The sequence below is a fragment of the Phalacrocorax aristotelis genome, chromosome 6 (genome assembly GCF_949628215.1).
Source record: "Phalacrocorax aristotelis chromosome 6, bGulAri2.1, whole genome shotgun sequence".
Taxonomy (NCBI): domain Eukaryota; kingdom Metazoa; phylum Chordata; class Aves; order Suliformes; family Phalacrocoracidae; genus Phalacrocorax; species Phalacrocorax aristotelis.
Genome location: NC_134281.1, coordinates 18,101,808 through 18,118,820, shown reverse-complemented (window position 1 = coordinate 18,118,820; position 17,013 = coordinate 18,101,808). Strand labels below are relative to the sequence as shown.

Genomic DNA, 17,013 nt, shown 5'->3' with positions numbered 1-17,013 from the left:
AAGGGACCTGGGGGTCCTGGTGGACAGGAAGCTCAACATGAGTGAACAGTGTGCTGCTGGGGCCAAGAAGGCCAACAGGATGCTGGGTTGCATCAAAAAGGGCATCACCAGCAGAGAGAAAGAAGTCATTATCCCACTCTACTCAGCGCTTGTCAGGCCACACCTGGTGTACTGTGTACAGTTCTGGTCCCTGCTATACCAAAAGGATGTGGACAGGCTGGAAGGGGTCCAGAGGAGGGCCACCAAGATGATCAGAGGACTGGGAAGCCTGCCATACGAGGATAGGCTCGTAGAAAAGGAGGCTTAGAGGGGATCTCATCACCACGTACCAGTATTTAAGGGGCAACTACAAAGAAGACGGAGACTCCCTTTTTACAAGGAGTCACATGGAGAGGACAACATGGAGAGGGGGAATGGACACAAGTTGCTCTTGGGGAGATTCCGACTGGACACAAGAGGAAAATTTTTCACAGCGAGGACAGTCAACCATTGGAATAATCTCCCCAGGGAAGTGGTTGACTCAGCCACGTTGGACACCTTCAAGAGTCGTCTGGACAGGGTGCTGGGCCACCTTGTCTGGACTGCACTTTTCCTAGAAAGGTTGGACTAGATGATCTGTGAGGTCCCTTCCAACCTGTGTTTCTGTGATTCTGTAAAATGACAAGCCCGTTTACCCTCTTCTGCAAGTGCATGCTGCCCTGGCCCTGAGCAGATTGCCTTTTAGATGCAAATACCATGCTAATTTACAATGATGGGAAAGAAGCAGCAGAAAGCTAAACGAAGGTCAGCTAAAGCCATCGTACACAGGCTTGCTTGGAGAGCTGTAACAAGCTGCTCTGGCCCCATCTTGGGGTCCAAGGTTTTGGGAGAGGTGTTGCACCCCAGTGTTGCTGCCGCTGCTCAGGTTATGCTGGGAGAAGGTTGCTGGAGGTGGACGGGGCCGAAATACCAATCAGTAGATCCCCAGCAGACACTGCAAAAGCTTCTCCCCATCTGGAAGATTGATGTGAAATGGATCCCATAGCACATAAGGTGTTCAGAGACCTCAATGGCTGAGTGGGAGACAAAGGGACTGTCAGCACACTGCGGCGGAGGCAGCGTGTCTGTCTGTCTGTCTTCAGTGGAGTGAGTGGCAAGGCCACTGGTGCAGTGACCACAAAGCCCAGGGGTAAATGCATGCTGCCGCTTTGGCAGGAACCTCTTTGAAAGCATGAATGTGGTTCTTAGCTCAGTATTTAATGTTCCCTTCCTTCCTCAAGCTAAGCCTTGATTTACCCATGGGGACAACTATTAAGCTCAGTCCTTTTAATTCATCCAAGGACATTGCCGGCCTCCCTTTCCTCTTGCCAGACCAGTGCCTCTGCCAGCAAGAAGAAGATGGAGCTTGGGTGTGAGCTGAGAGCTCCATCACTGCTGAAGAATCCCTGAACAGGCGGGAAAGAGTGAGACAGCCCATGGCAAGGGGCTTGTCAGTGAGTAGACTTCCATCATTAAGGTTTTCTAGGTGGCTGACAACAGAAAGCTTCAGGTCAGAGAGATGAGAGGCTTTGACTTCCCTAAGGGGTTCATACTTTGGGCAGCACAGAAATGTGTCATGTTCCCTGGGTGGTCTGTGATGGGATGGAAGGAGACAAAAAACCAGGGCATGGCTAGGAGAGCCTATTTGGCCCTGCTGTGAGACAGTTGTGGTAATGGGTTGTACTTGCTATGAAGCTCATTCCCATCTTTGTGCTAGGGGCTGTACTAATCTGAAGTTGGCAGGTACCCCAGAGAGGTCACCATCTGCCTTGAGATAGGAGACTAGTAGGTTGCCCAAGTATGGCAGGGATGATGGCGGTGGGTGACCCTGTCATAAGGGCTGGCTGTTGGGGAGCAGCAGGTTCATTGTCCCTGAGGTGAAGCGGTGGCTCAGTTATGGCATGCTAGAGGCTGTGTCAAACTTTCCACCACACTGCACCAAACACTGCTCACCTCAAGCAGCTTCCCCCAGCCTCTGCAGCCAGAGTGCAGGATTTGACCATGAACCATCTGTATTCCTGGCATGTGGCATATTTACTTCTCTGGTGCGGTAACACAGAACCTGCCTCCATCCTCCTGAAACCCTCCTGTCTGCGCAGGCCAGTGTGAGACTTTCCTTTCCTGCTGGAGGGGGCGATGCTGGATCTAGGCTCCACCTCCTCCCCAGGTATCCCTGCTTTCCCCAAGGCATGAACCACCGCAGGGCTTTCAGTGAACTGTGGCTTTTGGGTGATGGAGAGCTGTAGTCTGTGTTAGCCACTCCTCTTCTTAGGATCCCCTTCCCTTTTTCCCACTAAACGCTCCTTGTTCTTATCCAGTGAGAAATTTTATGTAGTTTAACTTGAGGCACGACACTGATTTTTCTTTTTTCTGAGCCTTTCCTTTCCTTGAGTTTGGATGCCGGCTGGACATAAAGCTGCTTTGTGGCCTTGCAGGATGAGTTGCACATTGTCCCTGCAGCTGGTGGTGTTTGAAAGGATCCCGTCGCATCTAAGCAACAGATGGGCTGGTGATGGACCTGTACAAAGTGTGGGAGATGGTATTTCCAGGAGGCTTTGTGTGGGACCATGTTTCATTTTGAGGTCTTTGTTCTCATGCTGTGCAGGGATGAAGTCCATCAGCTGGTATAGTCCATCGACAGGCCACCGTGTCTCAGAGTGAAGTCATGTGCATGGAAACCTCTCATCACCCTCTAGCGTGACAACCAGGTAAAGCCAGAAAAACTATGTCAGAAATGCTAAGGAAAGCATGAAAGCGTGATGTGAAACCTTAAGAGAAGAAATGTGGTCACAGCCCACCAAACAGCTGGCACCTCAGCAACTTCTGATGGGCCAGCTCTGGTTTTTGTTTGCTCCTACTTACCTGTGCCCTCTGTTAAGGAGTCTGTCCTGGCTAAACCATGTTACCAGAACTGTGTGTGCCCCATCACACCCTGGCAGTCATGGACTTCTGCTGGCCCTGGGGCTGAGGTCCTTGCCTGGAGGCTGAAGCCTGGTTAATGGGTGATAGGTGTGTAGAGGAAGGGGACTTGTTCCAAAGACATGTGGCGACCTTGTCTTTCCAGATCCTCTCACTACCATCAGGGCTATCCTTGTCTCTCTTCCTTTACTTTCCTGTCCTAACAGATCGGCGCTTCTTATCCTTTCTAGGTCAGCTTCGTCTGCTAGAGTTCCCCCGTGGAGGAAGGGGCTGTTCATGGACTGGGAATGGAAAGGCTTTTGCAAAACCCCTTTGCAAAAGGCTTTCAGGGACAGTCCTATGAAGTAGACCTGAAAAAGCAGGGCTGGAGGGAAAAACACACACCGCTTTTGTGTGCTGGTATGTTGGTCTCGCTAGCAAGTCAACCTACACCCAGAAGTCTTGGATAGTGCTGGAAACGGTCCTTTTTCTCCAATGGGGGATCCTTCTCCGAGCCCCACCACATCCCTGCTGGTAGGTTTCTCAGCACCGCTATCTGTTAAAAACCATCACGTAGATGGCGTGTCATGTAATTGCAGCGTTGTGCAAAAATCCTTGAGATCTTTGCCAGAGCCCTGTGAGACAGGAGAGGTCATATTCAAATCACCCCTCGTGGACTGGGATCCTGACTCACTGGAAGGTGGAGTGACTTGCTTAAGACTATGTAACTTGTCTGCGTGCAGTCATGCTGCGATCTCCAGCTTGGGCACAGAGATGCTGGTTTGGTTTAAGCTGGCTGGCTAGGGTGCTGCTGGCAGTGGAAGTACAACATGGCTGGACCCTGCCACTGTCTCAGCTGACTTTTGCAGCCTGTGTGGAGCTCAGCTTCTGCAGCTACAGTATCTGAGCCAGCAAGAAGCTGAGCCAAGATCAGCACCTGTGTTCTTTCTTTCGGCCAGGTGATCTCGTAGGACACTTGTGGCTTTGCCTTCTGGAAGGCGCCCCAGCGTTTGGGCACTGGATGGAGATGCGGCGGTGCAGGGAGCGTTTGGTTTGGCTCAGCTCTGGACTCCGTGTCATGAGCTGGAGCTAGCGAGCTAAGTGGTAAAGACCTAGGCCTTTCTCTTCCCATAGATAGGGATAATATTTCTATAAATGGGGTGGTGCAAAAGTCAAAGCCAAGTGAGCAGAGGTAATGATGAAGACCTGCAGGTGTTGGAAGAATTCCACACTCTGGTGATGTTCCCCTCTTCACTAGTATAGTCCAGGAGGCAGAAATGGCAGTCAAAACAGGGGTTGCTGAGGATGAGCCAGTCTCTTTGGAGGCTGCAGAACAGCATCCTAAAAACAGGTCTCCGCAATTGCCTGCATCCCTCACCAGTGTCCATGCTTGGCTGAGGAAATAGCTCATGGCCATGTTGAAATGCATGTGGTTGGGTTACAGCCCAGGTGCAGAGCTGCAGGTGCTGTCTGATTTCCTGTGCATCTTACAGCTTATCTCTCAAGCGCTTTCTCAAGAGGCTTTCTTGTCTCCCACACCAAACCTCCTCCTTTGTTGACTCTCCACAAGCTGGTTTCTATGCTCTGATTTTGTGACTTATGCCCTTCCTCTTTGCCTCCTAAGGGTTTGATGCTGCTCGGTGGGTTCACTGGAGACCTCTGAGAAGGGATGCATCCATCTCACTCCTGTACCTTCCCTGAAGACTGCTTCCCTTGATACAAGACCTTTATCCCCGTTGCGCTGTGCTGAGTGACCAGGCATACGTCCCTTCTTCAAGTCCGTCTTCTTTGCTCACCCTGAACATGCTCAGAATTTTCTGCTAGGGTTTGTAGTTCCTGACAACCACCCCTTTCCTTGAGCATCAAGTGTAGAACTGGCTGCTGTTGTCACTTTGAGACCCATTTCCTCAGTGACAGGCTTCAGGCACAAATCACAAACTTAAATTTCCATTCCCAGCCTCTTACCATTCTCCCATCACTGTGTTCAGCCATGCCTGATGGGACTCTGCCATCCCGCACGGGACACGCAGCAAGGCCCTCTGCGGTCAGCGCCATGGGGCTTGGTGGCTTGGATTGTCCGGTGGAAAAGAAACAAGGGTCTCCCATTGCCCAACAAGAGCCACGGCATGGTGTGTGTCTGATACCATGCAGTGGGAAATGACTTCTCAAACCTGACCTGTGGAGCTTGTGCTGATTAGATAAGCATGTGCTGGATGGGATCTGCTCTGGTTGGCCATGTTATGCCCGCATTGCACAAAGTGGATTGCTCAGGCAGTGGTGTAACTTTCTTCTTAATATGTTTGGGGTGACACCTGCACTTTCACCCTTTCTTGGGGCATGAGAAGAGGCTGGTGCAATAGGCAGGACAAGGAGCCAGGAGGTGAGGCTCCTGCTGCTCAGGCTGGCTACTGTGGAGTGGAAGGATTTCAGAGGTGCTTTTAATGGGAAGTTGACAAGAATTGCACATACTCAATGCTTTCCCTGAGCCTGTGAGCTTGACCTGCCAGCAAAAAACCTGGCAGCTCTTTCCCCCTGAGCCCGATTGCTGTGTGGGGCTGCACAGCTGGAGGGAAGCCCAGGATGTTGGTGAATCCACCCCCAGCCACAGGGAAGAATTAGTCCCCAAGACAGTAAGCTGCTAATCAAAGGTAGATGATGTTGGTCAAGTAGCGTGCATGTGTATCTGCCCTTTGTTGTGCAGCACTCCTTTGGTTCCTGCCTTGAGCATGGTGCCTGGGGGTCCATGAGGCATCCATTGCTGAGTGAGAACGGTGCTTTGGTGGTTTCTGTTTTCAGGCCAGTGTGTGGACTGGGAGGGGTGAGGGGATGGGTGCAGATTAGGCTGCATGGGAGGCATAACTGGGAGATGATCATACCTTCTCTTATCTAAACATTCTCATTTGTGTCTTCTGCAACAAAAGCTTCCAGGCTTGAGTAGAAATGAGTTTACTGGGTGGCTGCTGTGTGGATGGGTAAGCAGAAGATGCCTGGCTGTGAGGAGAAGCTCGCAATAACTTGTCTTTGGTGCATGACGCTTGTGGAAAGCCTCTGGGCTGGCTGATTTCAATCATTTGCCTCCCCTGAACCCTGTGCTTCGGGTCTCTGTACCACCCAGGAGCATGCACTTTCATGCCAGGGAGCAGAAAATGGCCATGAAAATATCATGAATGAAGGGAAACGAGCATGGCCCTCCAGCTTTGCCCTGGTTTCCTGGAAGTCATCCTCTGCAGTGTTAGGAAACACTTACTTAACTGGTCTAAGCTCTTGGTGAAAGAGCCTGGCTTCAACTGCAGCAAGCACATCCTCTCCAGCTGCCTTGGTCCGGGACAGATGTCTGCTTTGCTCAAAGCCTATGCAGTGTTTCTATATAAACTCATTTTGGGAGCCCCCAGGCTGAAGGTGCTGGGACTATGTCATACCCATTGCAGGTGTTAAGTGTTCAAAGTTCAGGTTACACATGAAACTTGCCCTCTGCCCCAAATGTTGTGAGCAGTGCCAGGGCACACAGCCCGCTGGGCAAGGAAGAGCAAGTACCTTGGTGGAAACAGTGACACTACTGCATTCCCATATTTGTTGTCTTTCCTTATTTCCCCCACATTTTGACATGTGCGGACAGAAGAGCACTGCGAATCTTTTGCCATAAAAAGTGCCTTTTTTTCCCAGCTGACTCCAGATCCGCTTGAAATATTCTGGGGTGGGGGTAAATTGGTCACCCTTAGTGCAAACTAATTTTGAAACGCAAGTATAAGGTGTAATATGAACAATTGGATTTTAGAAATTTTGAGCTCATTACAATATACCAGTACTTAAGGGGCAGCTACAGAGAAGATGGAGACAACCTTTTTACAAGGAGTCACATGGAGAGGACAAGGGGGAATGGACACAAGTTGCTCTTGGGAAGAATCTGATTGGACACGAGAGGAAAATTTTTCTTAGTGAGGACAGGTACCATTGAAATAATCTCCCCAGGGAAGCAGTTGAGTCTGCCACCTTGGAAGTGTCCAATAGCTGTCCGGACAGGGTGCTGGGCCACCTTGTCTAGAGTGTGCTCTTCCTAGAAATGGACTAGATGATCCCTGAGGTCCTTTCAAACTGTGATTCTGTGATCCGTCATGCTATTCAGACCAAAAGATAATACCACATTTGCTTAAGGAATAAATAGGAAGGAAGAATCCACTATCACTCAGTTTGATCTTCTGGAAGTTGCACATAGCGCAGTAACTTCCCAACACTTTTTATATTCAGGTAGTACTGCTTGAATCAGCAGCTCCCATGCTGCATGCCCAAGCAAAGGTTGCATTTGGGTGGCAGTTCAAAATACTCACCCCTTTGAAGTAATTTAGGTGCCCAAACCAAAATATGTCTCTTCCACATGACTCAGCATGGATTCACTTTGACCTTCTAAAAACACAGCACCTGGTCCAAACCAATATATTACACCTCAAATAATCTGCAGTGCCCTGTTTCCCATAGGCTCAGGGCACAAGTAGAGCAACCCCTTGTCAACCAACACCAGATGACATGGATTTGCCTGTCAACAGTACACAAACAGTTGGTCCCAGCAGCACCTAGTAGACGTTTTCCCAGGTAAACCTTCTTCCACAGGGCAATAGTTTTGTTGGAGGGACAGATGTTCAGGGTGGTTAGTCATTGTTCAAGGGTTTTGTTCAGCATATCTTAAGAGGTTCTATAATGAAGAACTATGGTTTATAAGAGCTCAGGCATTTCCTTCCGTTCCTTAAATTACTCCTGGATAATATGGTCTGATAATAACAGCGGTACAGATCAGCTAAGCTTACAATAATCTTCCATTAGCAGACACCTTGTCTACACCATCTAATATTACAAACTGAAAACGGTATTTCTTCTCATAAAGGCTTTCTTTATCTGTGCTGTATTTCAGCCCAGAATTATACTGCACAATATCTTAAATTAAAGCAGATAGAGTTCAAATTTAGTCCAGTTCAACAGGCTAATAAACAAAGAGGTCATCAGACTGCTAGTTTCATAGCCAGCATAACTTTAGAGTTAGCACACAGGAGAGGAAGAAAAGGAAGAAGCCAGTTTCAGCTGAAACCAGCCAAAGACCAATAAACACTTTCACCTCCTCCTTCCTTCTGTGATTGTTTCCTAGGATCCTCTCCCACTCACCTAGCACTAACATCCTCTGGTTGTGTTTGCTTTCTTTACAGAGCACTCCACATAGTAAAGCATCAGGTTTAAAGCTGCAGCCAGTTAGGCTCTGATCTTGTCCATCACAAAATACTACAGCTATTTCAACACCTCCAGTAAAGGACTGAAGTAACATTACATAAAAACACTACTATGTTTAAGACAGAACAGAAGCTTAGTAGCCAAGTAAAGAAGATCAAAGTTGAAAAGATTAAAGACATTGCCACAGAGCAACAGATGCTGGCCGCAAGCTTACCTTTCCACTGAGGCAATGCCACATACACATAAACCCCCTGTTTCACAAACTGCTTTTTTAGCTCACAGCTCATGTTGAACAGATGTACTAAAAAACAGCCCTAGTAATAACATATTTCAGAATCCCATAGGTATATTCAAATGTATCAAAAACAGCCAAATATTGACAAGACAAAATACAGCAGTAAAGCGTCACCATGTGCAAAACTTAACTCTTGTGGGCAGTAACTTTAAAGGGTTACTCTCACAATAGCTGTGACATCCAACATTAGTACTACACTTAGATCAGTGCATCATACTGAATTACTCAATTGGTGGATTTAAACACTAGATACAGTCAGAACTCAGACGACTCTTAAACACATGGTTCAGGCAACAGGCGTGACCTGATGTCTCCAAGTATTTAGGAAAGAAGCTCCAGTATAATAGATCAACTATTTCTCACATATGAAGCCTATGCACAGAGATTTCTTTTGTCTTTGCTGACTGTCAGTGAAAAGATATCATGAGCAGTATCTACTTTCAGGACTTACACCAGCCTAAAGGATTCCTATCAGCTAGCAAAACTGACTTCAGCTGTTAATCACATCTGTGCTTTTTTTGTGGACTATCATCACAGCCTACCACACATTCTTATACACAGACTGTTAATTTTAAAAAGTATATATACATGCACTAAATTTACTTCCCTTTTAAAATAAATATATTGTTTTCCTATAAAGTACAGTTAAACAGAACAAACAATAATGAGATTGGTTAACAACAGACATCCTGCAGTTCAGATAAATACTAATGAAAGATGGCTCTATAGTTTAACTGCCTGAAAGAGCCACATGCTTTCAAGTTGCAGGAAGCGTACTAAAAAGGAACTCTATGCAATTTCTGTATGCTAACCTACCAGAGTGTGATGGGTCCCATCCACAGTAGTGCCAGATTTCTGTGTTTTCAGTACACCACCATAATCTGCTGCATCGAAGTTAGTCTTCCACACCATCACCTGCAGAAGAAAGTTATTCAATTTTCCATCTGCATTTGCTTAAAGGTCAAAACCAAAGATCAGAGAGGAGTCAGCAGATGCACACCAACACTTACCCAAGAAAACCTTCATCAATTAAATTAAGGATGTTATTTGTAAATATCCTACTGAAAAAAGACATAGCACAACTGTGTTCTCAATAGGTAAATGACCTCTCCCAAGATTCCTTGGGTCAGGAACATCATGAAGCTAGAGCTACCTAGAGAACTTAACAGCAACATGCAGAATACACCATTAAACCCACAAATATATTAAAATACCATGCTCAGCATTATAGCACTTATCAGCCACGCCCCAAACAACTAGTCACTGGTTTACCATAAGATTCATTCACAGGAAAAGGAGAGTTAGTACTCTGAGACTAGCATCAGAGATCCTGAGCTAGGTTGTCACCTACACACTAAAATTAAATTCCTCTTATAGACATCTTCTCTCCAAAATGCAGTATTTATTTCAGAGGAGAAGAGAGGCCTCTAACACATAAACCACTTCAAAATATCAAGAGCAAATCTATGGAGTAAAATCCTTAGCAGTGGCTCTAAAAGTCTAAAAAAGGTCAAGAGCAATCAATCAACTATTTCAGAAGTCTGAAAGACACCTGTGAAACCAGGCTTGGTTATCAGAAACACCAGTGTTTATTCTTCAATTAGAAGTTTTCATCCCTGCTTTGCATGAACTAAAAGCGTTTTTCTTTTGTAGTTGCATAGTTAACCAACAAGGCCATTCCATTGTGTGACAGAAAAAAATGATGCTCTTTTATTGTATAGATTGTCTCTTCACAGCTAGAAAAGGTGCTACTACAACAAAGATGGACATTGCCACCTAGTCTAACCTGGGGATTAAGAGCAACAGAACACAGCTCAGTGAAGATCAATGACAGAAAAATGGATACTTACTCAGACCACTACTTTGGGTTGAAGTCAGCCCGTACCTTCAGCAGGGCAACTCACACTAACTGTATTAAGACCAGCATATATTTGCAGCACAGGGTGCAAATGGCACCACCTGATTCCAGCAGGCTCAGACAACAGGCCTGTCTGCAGTTCAGCAATTATTTTTTTAAGACAGGCTACATGTCTAAATTACTCCACAAAAAAAAAAAACCAAAAACCAACCTAAAAACTTCTTGACCTGTAAAGATGTTCTTGATTATTATTTCTCTTATTTCTCTTGGATGCAGAAAGCTAGTACTCAGCGAGGTCCATTCCACTGAAAAAGCTTCTTGTATATACACAACTGGCAATTTAAGACTAATGCTGTTTTTAACACATACATATATTGTATGTTAAAAGTTCTTTCTTCACACACGAAAGGAAGCCTGCATTTTCGGATACAAACCTAAGAGGAGAGAAGCAGCTCCTTCATGGAAGCTAAGAAAAGGAAAGCCAACAGCCATTCTTCCCAATATATGCGCTCAGAAACACAAAGCCTTGAGCTACAACAGAAAGGACTGCCAAAGTAGTTAGGTATGACCCCATGCCATAAATGTACCTTTACAAAGGACCTTTCTGGGGAGGCGCTGCCATTCAGTATTTCAGTTTAACAATACCGCGTGATGCTTTGTAATGAGCATTACTTTAAGAAATCCCAACCATAGGAAAGACAAAGAGGAAGCTGATAAAGCAAAAGCCTTTTGAAGGAATGTACTTTACACAGAGAAATGTAGGCTAATATATCTTAAGCTAAAAATTAAAGAAATAAAAGTCAGCTTCTTGGCTTTGCCTAGAAAGTGAAGACAAAGAAGATTTCTGAAATTTTCTATTGAAAATAAGTAACAATGAATTGCTATATAGCTGCAACTTGCAGCTATGTCAGGGCTTTTAAGGAAGAAAGGAACTACAGCGAAGAGGTATATTTATTTCTTGTGTTAAATAAGCATTTCAAGAGCAAACCTTAATATATGAAACTTCATAAGACAGAGAACGGCATGCATCTCTTCAAAACAGGCTGTTAAAAGGCTTAAATAAAAAGTGGTCTTAAAGAGACAAGATGACAAGTTATGCCACCTATCTCAGCAAATCTATAAAATAGAGTTAAAACGCAGCAGCTCAGGAAACTGTTGTGAGCTACAACCCTAGGACTAGTTTCCTCCTTGACAGCATACAGCTGAAAACATACATGATGTAGAGAATCCAAGCAAGTCATTTCAGCATGGTCCAGACATACTGGGTACATTTTTGCTTTCCCCCACTGACAACAGAAATCAAAACCCTGCAACTCTTAAAGAAATGTGAATCTGGATTATAACTCAGAACCAGAAGTAAAAGGGAGCGATCTCCCCTCCTGTCCCTACTGCTTCATTCACAAAAAACCCTTTACCAGCAGTACAAGACACCCAGGCTTTTAATCCTAGCATATGTATCAAGGTCAGCAGAAAAAAGTTCAATTCAGACCCAAAAAGCTGTGCAGCTGCAGCGTTAGCACAGCTTTGCACCAGGCTCCCATTACTACAGAGATCTGCAGCTCACATTCACATCTGATCAGACTCAAAACCATCTGGTCTCAGTCACTGAAGATGGCTTAGCTACAGTGTCTCAAATAAGGCTGAGAAGACAGACCCATGGGAGGAGGAGAGCACTGAGGAATACAAAATAGAGCGCTGAACACTCTTCCAGGCCCCACTGGTCTACAAGGGAAGCATCTCTGTCCGCTTGCCTTGTCCTTATGCTTGTGTCTCAGAACTTGCCATTAGCAGATCAGGAGACAATCCATCAGCATAGCCTTTGATATTCAAGGTATCTCAACACAGCCATTTGTGCACCCATCTAACTTATTCCCTGGCAGCAGATACCTCAGAAATGCATATAACAAGGCCTGTATATAGAGCAATATTTCCTCTGTTGTACATACCCATTCCCAGATAATCCAGCTAAAGTGCTTCCTCACTAAGAAAAATTTATGTTTAATATATGTCACTATTTTTAATATTTTTCTCTTTGAAACCAGTAATGTGCCTATAAAACAGTTACAAGGCACAAAACTATCAAATTAAACAGACACATACCTGTTCATCAGAACCTCCGGAGGCAAATAAGTCTCCAGCTCTTGAAAAAGCTACACAGGTGGCTGGCCCCTGCAAATAGATTTAAAAGAGGTTTAAAAAAAAGTGAAACAGTGTTATGAAGCTCTATTCATTACAGCTTTTCAAGGTATCTCTCATTTGACATCAGCAATCTAAAGGCAAAATTTAGAAAGCTTTTATCTGTCAGGTAAGTAGGCCACAATTAACATGCTAAGCTCACTGGTAGACAGTTGCCATTTCCCCCATTTTTGCTCCCAGTTCAAGACATCCACTTTTCAATATCCAAGGCATTAAGACAGACAGGAACTAACCAAGTATTACAGCTTCTTCAAGCTTTTCCTTCTTCCCTCTCAATCATTTTCACTTCCCTTTAGAATTAGAAATACCTAAAACTCCTATTCATCTATTAAAAGCAGTGAGGCTGTTAAGTTTTGACAAACGCAGCCTTCAGTTAGGCACCTGATGGAAAGGTTTGAAGCAGAAAAGGAGGTTTAAACACACAGATACACACAGAGGAGCTAAGGGCTTACTGAGAAAGACTGTTAGAAGTAAAATACCCTCACACCTGTCAATTCTAGGCACTCACAGATCATAAGCCAGGTCCTACAGAAAATATACTTTGTTTGGCATTTTTGTTTGGGTGTTTTGGGTTTGTTTTTTTTTTAAAGTTTAAGAAGTTATGAAGCCACCTTTCAGGCTCCAACTGTCAAACCTTCAGAATTTACATTTTCCAAGCTCTTCCTCACACTATGAAAACTAGAACAAAGAAAGGAAAATGCACTTACCCAAGATTTTCACATAACTGAAGTCCAGGGGTGAGAACTTCAAACACTACCCAGAACCTTCCAGAAACTGTCACCACAAGACAATATATTTCATGGACCAATGTCTGCACCAGATTCACCATAGACAATAGTATCTTCTCTCTACATGCTTTCCCAACAGCCTTTCATTAAAAATACACAGCTGTCACTAAGGGACAGCATAAAACATATGACTAACGATGAAAATAGCCCACAGGTAGGGCTACAGGCAAGAAGTGAAAGAATCAGTTGTTCTACCACAAAGGAAAAGGTTGTGGGTTTTTATATATAGTCATCACATGCTCTCCTATGTATTTGTAGGATATTCCATGCAAACTGCTCACTGCAAAAGACCCAAGGCTCAAAGCTCTTTCCCACTCAACCACAACTTAACTTCAATACATGCCTGACCAGCTATCAACAAAAGCAATCAATTTACATCAATTAATTTAGCTGAGCATTTTTGTACAAGAACAACTGGATGTGCAAGATACAGCATTTAGAGCAGAATACAATTACTCATTTTATTTCAGACTTGGCAGTCAAGACGTTCACAGAGTACAAGACCACTGTTTCCAGAACAGGAAGAAGGAAAAGCCAAGGCTACCTGAGGAGCACTGGAAAGACGAGCACGTCACTGAATGGCAGATAGAGCAGCATCAGCAGATTATACGGTATTTGCACATTATCTTCTACTTAGTACTATAGAATACAGCAGAGTTTGTGGGAGGCAGTTATTCTCTTTGGATACCAACTAGCAGGACAAAGTCAACACAGGGGGGGACATCCAAATCCATCAAAACTAAAACAGAAGTACTGCTTCATATCGCCTTACAGCCTTGGATCCTTATTCCCATACATCATTGCAGCCAAGCAATGATAGAGGCTTCAAACCAAAACAGGCACCTGCGGCAGCACAGGTGAACACAAACAGCAGGCAGGCACTCTGTACACCACCATCCTTTGCCACATCTGAGCTACAGGCTAATGATCTATGCAGGCTTGTGTCAGCTGTAAGGTTTTTAAATGAAGAATGGAAGGCTGGCTTAAAACTACTTTTCTCTTAGTCTCACAGAAGAGATGCTAGAGCCAACGCGTTCAGGATCATCTTTGCAAAAGGCAAGTGCCTGTGCTATGAAGAAGCCTTGCTCTTAAAACAGTCAGTTCTGAGAGACTTTAAATGGTGCTGACTGCTGCAGCACTGCTTGAGTAAAAGCATGCATTTCACACCACACATCTATTTTAATACGTTTTCAACCTTTCAGAAAGCACGCAGGAGGACGCACACGGGAAGGATGAGGCATCCAAGATGCAGTTAAACAGAGCTAGGAAATCATTACGTGTGTTCGAGCACAGGCACAACAAACTGTTCTGCTTAGAATAAACAGCTGAAGACCCAGACAGTGAAGTTTTATATTGGCTGATGAACATGTTACTTTGCAGACCGTCCTGAGTCTGAGTTTTTGCCCAAGCTGAAATAGGCAGAGGCTAGAACGAGCACTTCCAGAGGCTGCCTACAGCCAAGTTTGCTGAGGAATCAAGCTGATCTTGAGACAGGCTGAAACAAACAAACAAAAAAAAAAAAAACAACTCCACACAAGAAACCCCACACCCAAAACAACCACCAGAAAAGCCACAAAACAACCACCAGAAAACCCCGCCACATGAACACACATCTCCTGACAGGAGTTATCCTCTTTCCAGTAGATCACACATCTAGGAAGACAAGCAAGAAGCTTCTCCTCACCCTGTATCAACTTGCAATGACAGACTATTCTATTAAGAGTTCACATCTTCCCAATGGGCATCACATGGAAATCTCACATCTAGTTTGTTTCTTGTTTCCCTTCTTTCTCTCCTACTTTGCAGGAGTGAACTCATCATTATAAATCCTGAAGGTAGACAAATAGCCAAAGACTGCATTTGGGATAAACCCAACTCTCACTGCAACCTGTGTCCCAGAGTCCTGTGTGCTTTCAAATACGCTGGCACAAGGTTATGCTGGCAAAACTAGTCTTGATGTGGTCACTCCCAGTGTGAAGGGCATTAGCTTCCTTAAAACACATTACCATATTTTCATATTATAATTTCACCTGCAGTGATTTCAAAAGGATTTGAGGCCTTCTAATAACAACATCTCACTCGAGATCTTGCCAGAATTGATCTAGTAGCAGCAATTTCAAAATGCATACACAGTCATTAGTGTGACTAAGCTTGTTCAACTAACAGCATTAAATAGTGCAGATATTTCAAATCAAAGACACTGCCATCAGTCAGCTGAGACAAAGTGCGCTGCTGCTTTCTAGTTCCACCCACCTTCCCCAACAGTTCAGCTCTCTGATCACACTGTCAGGCATGGAAACTCAAAAAATGCAAAAGTAAAGACAAAAAAGCAATAAGGAAGGGCAGAAACAAGTACATAGCCAGAAAACTGCACAGTGGTGAACACCGCTCAAAAGAGCTGAGGATGCAGAAGCTGCACTCTGACTGTAATAAACCAGTGAGGTTGGGAGTGCAAAAAGCACAATTCAAGACATTGCTTAAGACAAAATGTTCAGAAACAAGCACAAGTGAGGAATACTGGAGAGGAGCAGTGCTTCACAAAACTATTTTTATCGGTCTAAGTATTTCAGTGTATTTAGACAAAATTTAGCACAACACAGATCACATCAAAACAGGCAATGAACTGACTCCAAAGTCATGGCATTTTGAAGGGAAAAAAGTTCAACAGAACATATTCCTCCCAAAATAGAAACTGATATCAAAAACTGAATGTGCCTTTACAGATTGAAAGAAGGGGAACAAACAAGTCTACAGACACAACATCCTCTACAGATTTGTTGACATAAATTAAGTGAAAAGTATTTTTACTACATACACTTACAACACTTGCCGGATCTAACAGGTTTGCTACAGCAACATACAAATAATAGTTTGCCAAATACTCTCCCAATTTAATATAAACACACAAAAATACAAAGCAACACATGACAGTGATTAGACATAGCCTAACTCCCATTTGTTCCAGGTAAGCACAGCAGAGATGCAACAGGCTTCTGATGCAGTCCTGGACAACAGGTACATGGTTGGAGACTGAAGAATTCAAGTCGTCTTTCAGTTCTGGCCCCCCTTAAACTTACTGTTTGCATCAAAAGTGGCAGAAAGCAGCAGTTGCATATTCTTCAATACAAGAATTTTAAGCTTACTTCCCATGCAACTAGAACATGTGTGATGTACCAACGCTCTAAAGGACCACTTTATTCCTCTTTCCGTAGAGCAAGACAAAAATGCCCTTCTGTTAGTATTTCCTGAGGGTTCAGAAGCTCCCATTCTGCATCCTCATTGTTCTAGGTGCTGCACACAAGCTGGTAGCACCAGTCCACAAATTCCTACACCTTCTTGCCTTAGATTAAAGAGCAAGCTGTAGAAAGAAAGGACTGGACCATGAGATACCCCAAGTCAGCAGTAAGGAACTTTTCTATTTGATCCTTAGCAGGCCAGCAACACAGAGAGTGTCAAGCTTTTGTGCATGTCAAAGTTTGAAATTTTAATAATAGTTTTGGTGATACTGGGAGAGAGCTGCAGAAAGTTTGAGGGAAAATACAGAAGAGAGCAGAATGTCATCCACTGGAAATGTTGAGTGGGAAGGCCGTTGCCACTAATCAATATTCAACCCATCTCCTCTAGTGAAAGAGAAGTACCAGGTAGGATGGAGATAAGCCCTGGGGAGCCTTGAAAAGGACAGACTGCTTACACACTGGATGTGGCAAAGAAACTGAATACAGAAGGAATAACAACAGGACCAAACC

At 44.5% G+C, this 17,013-nt stretch overlaps 1 protein-coding gene across 3 annotated transcripts in view; it reads right to left on the bottom strand.

Moving 5' to 3' along the window:
• Positions 1–17,013, bottom strand: part of POC1A (POC1 centriolar protein A) — an 80,265-nt gene that overhangs the window by 32,318 nt on the left and 30,934 nt on the right. For all 3 annotated transcript variants that reach the window (XM_075096314.1, XM_075096317.1, XM_075096316.1), the window contains exons 8-9: positions 12,384–12,452; positions 9,242–9,340 (exon numbers count right to left, since the gene is read on the bottom strand). In XM_075096314.1, coding sequence (XP_074952415.1) covers positions 9,242–9,340; positions 12,384–12,452 — 168 coding nt within the window. The remainder of the gene's footprint in view (positions 1–9,241; positions 9,341–12,383; positions 12,453–17,013) is intronic.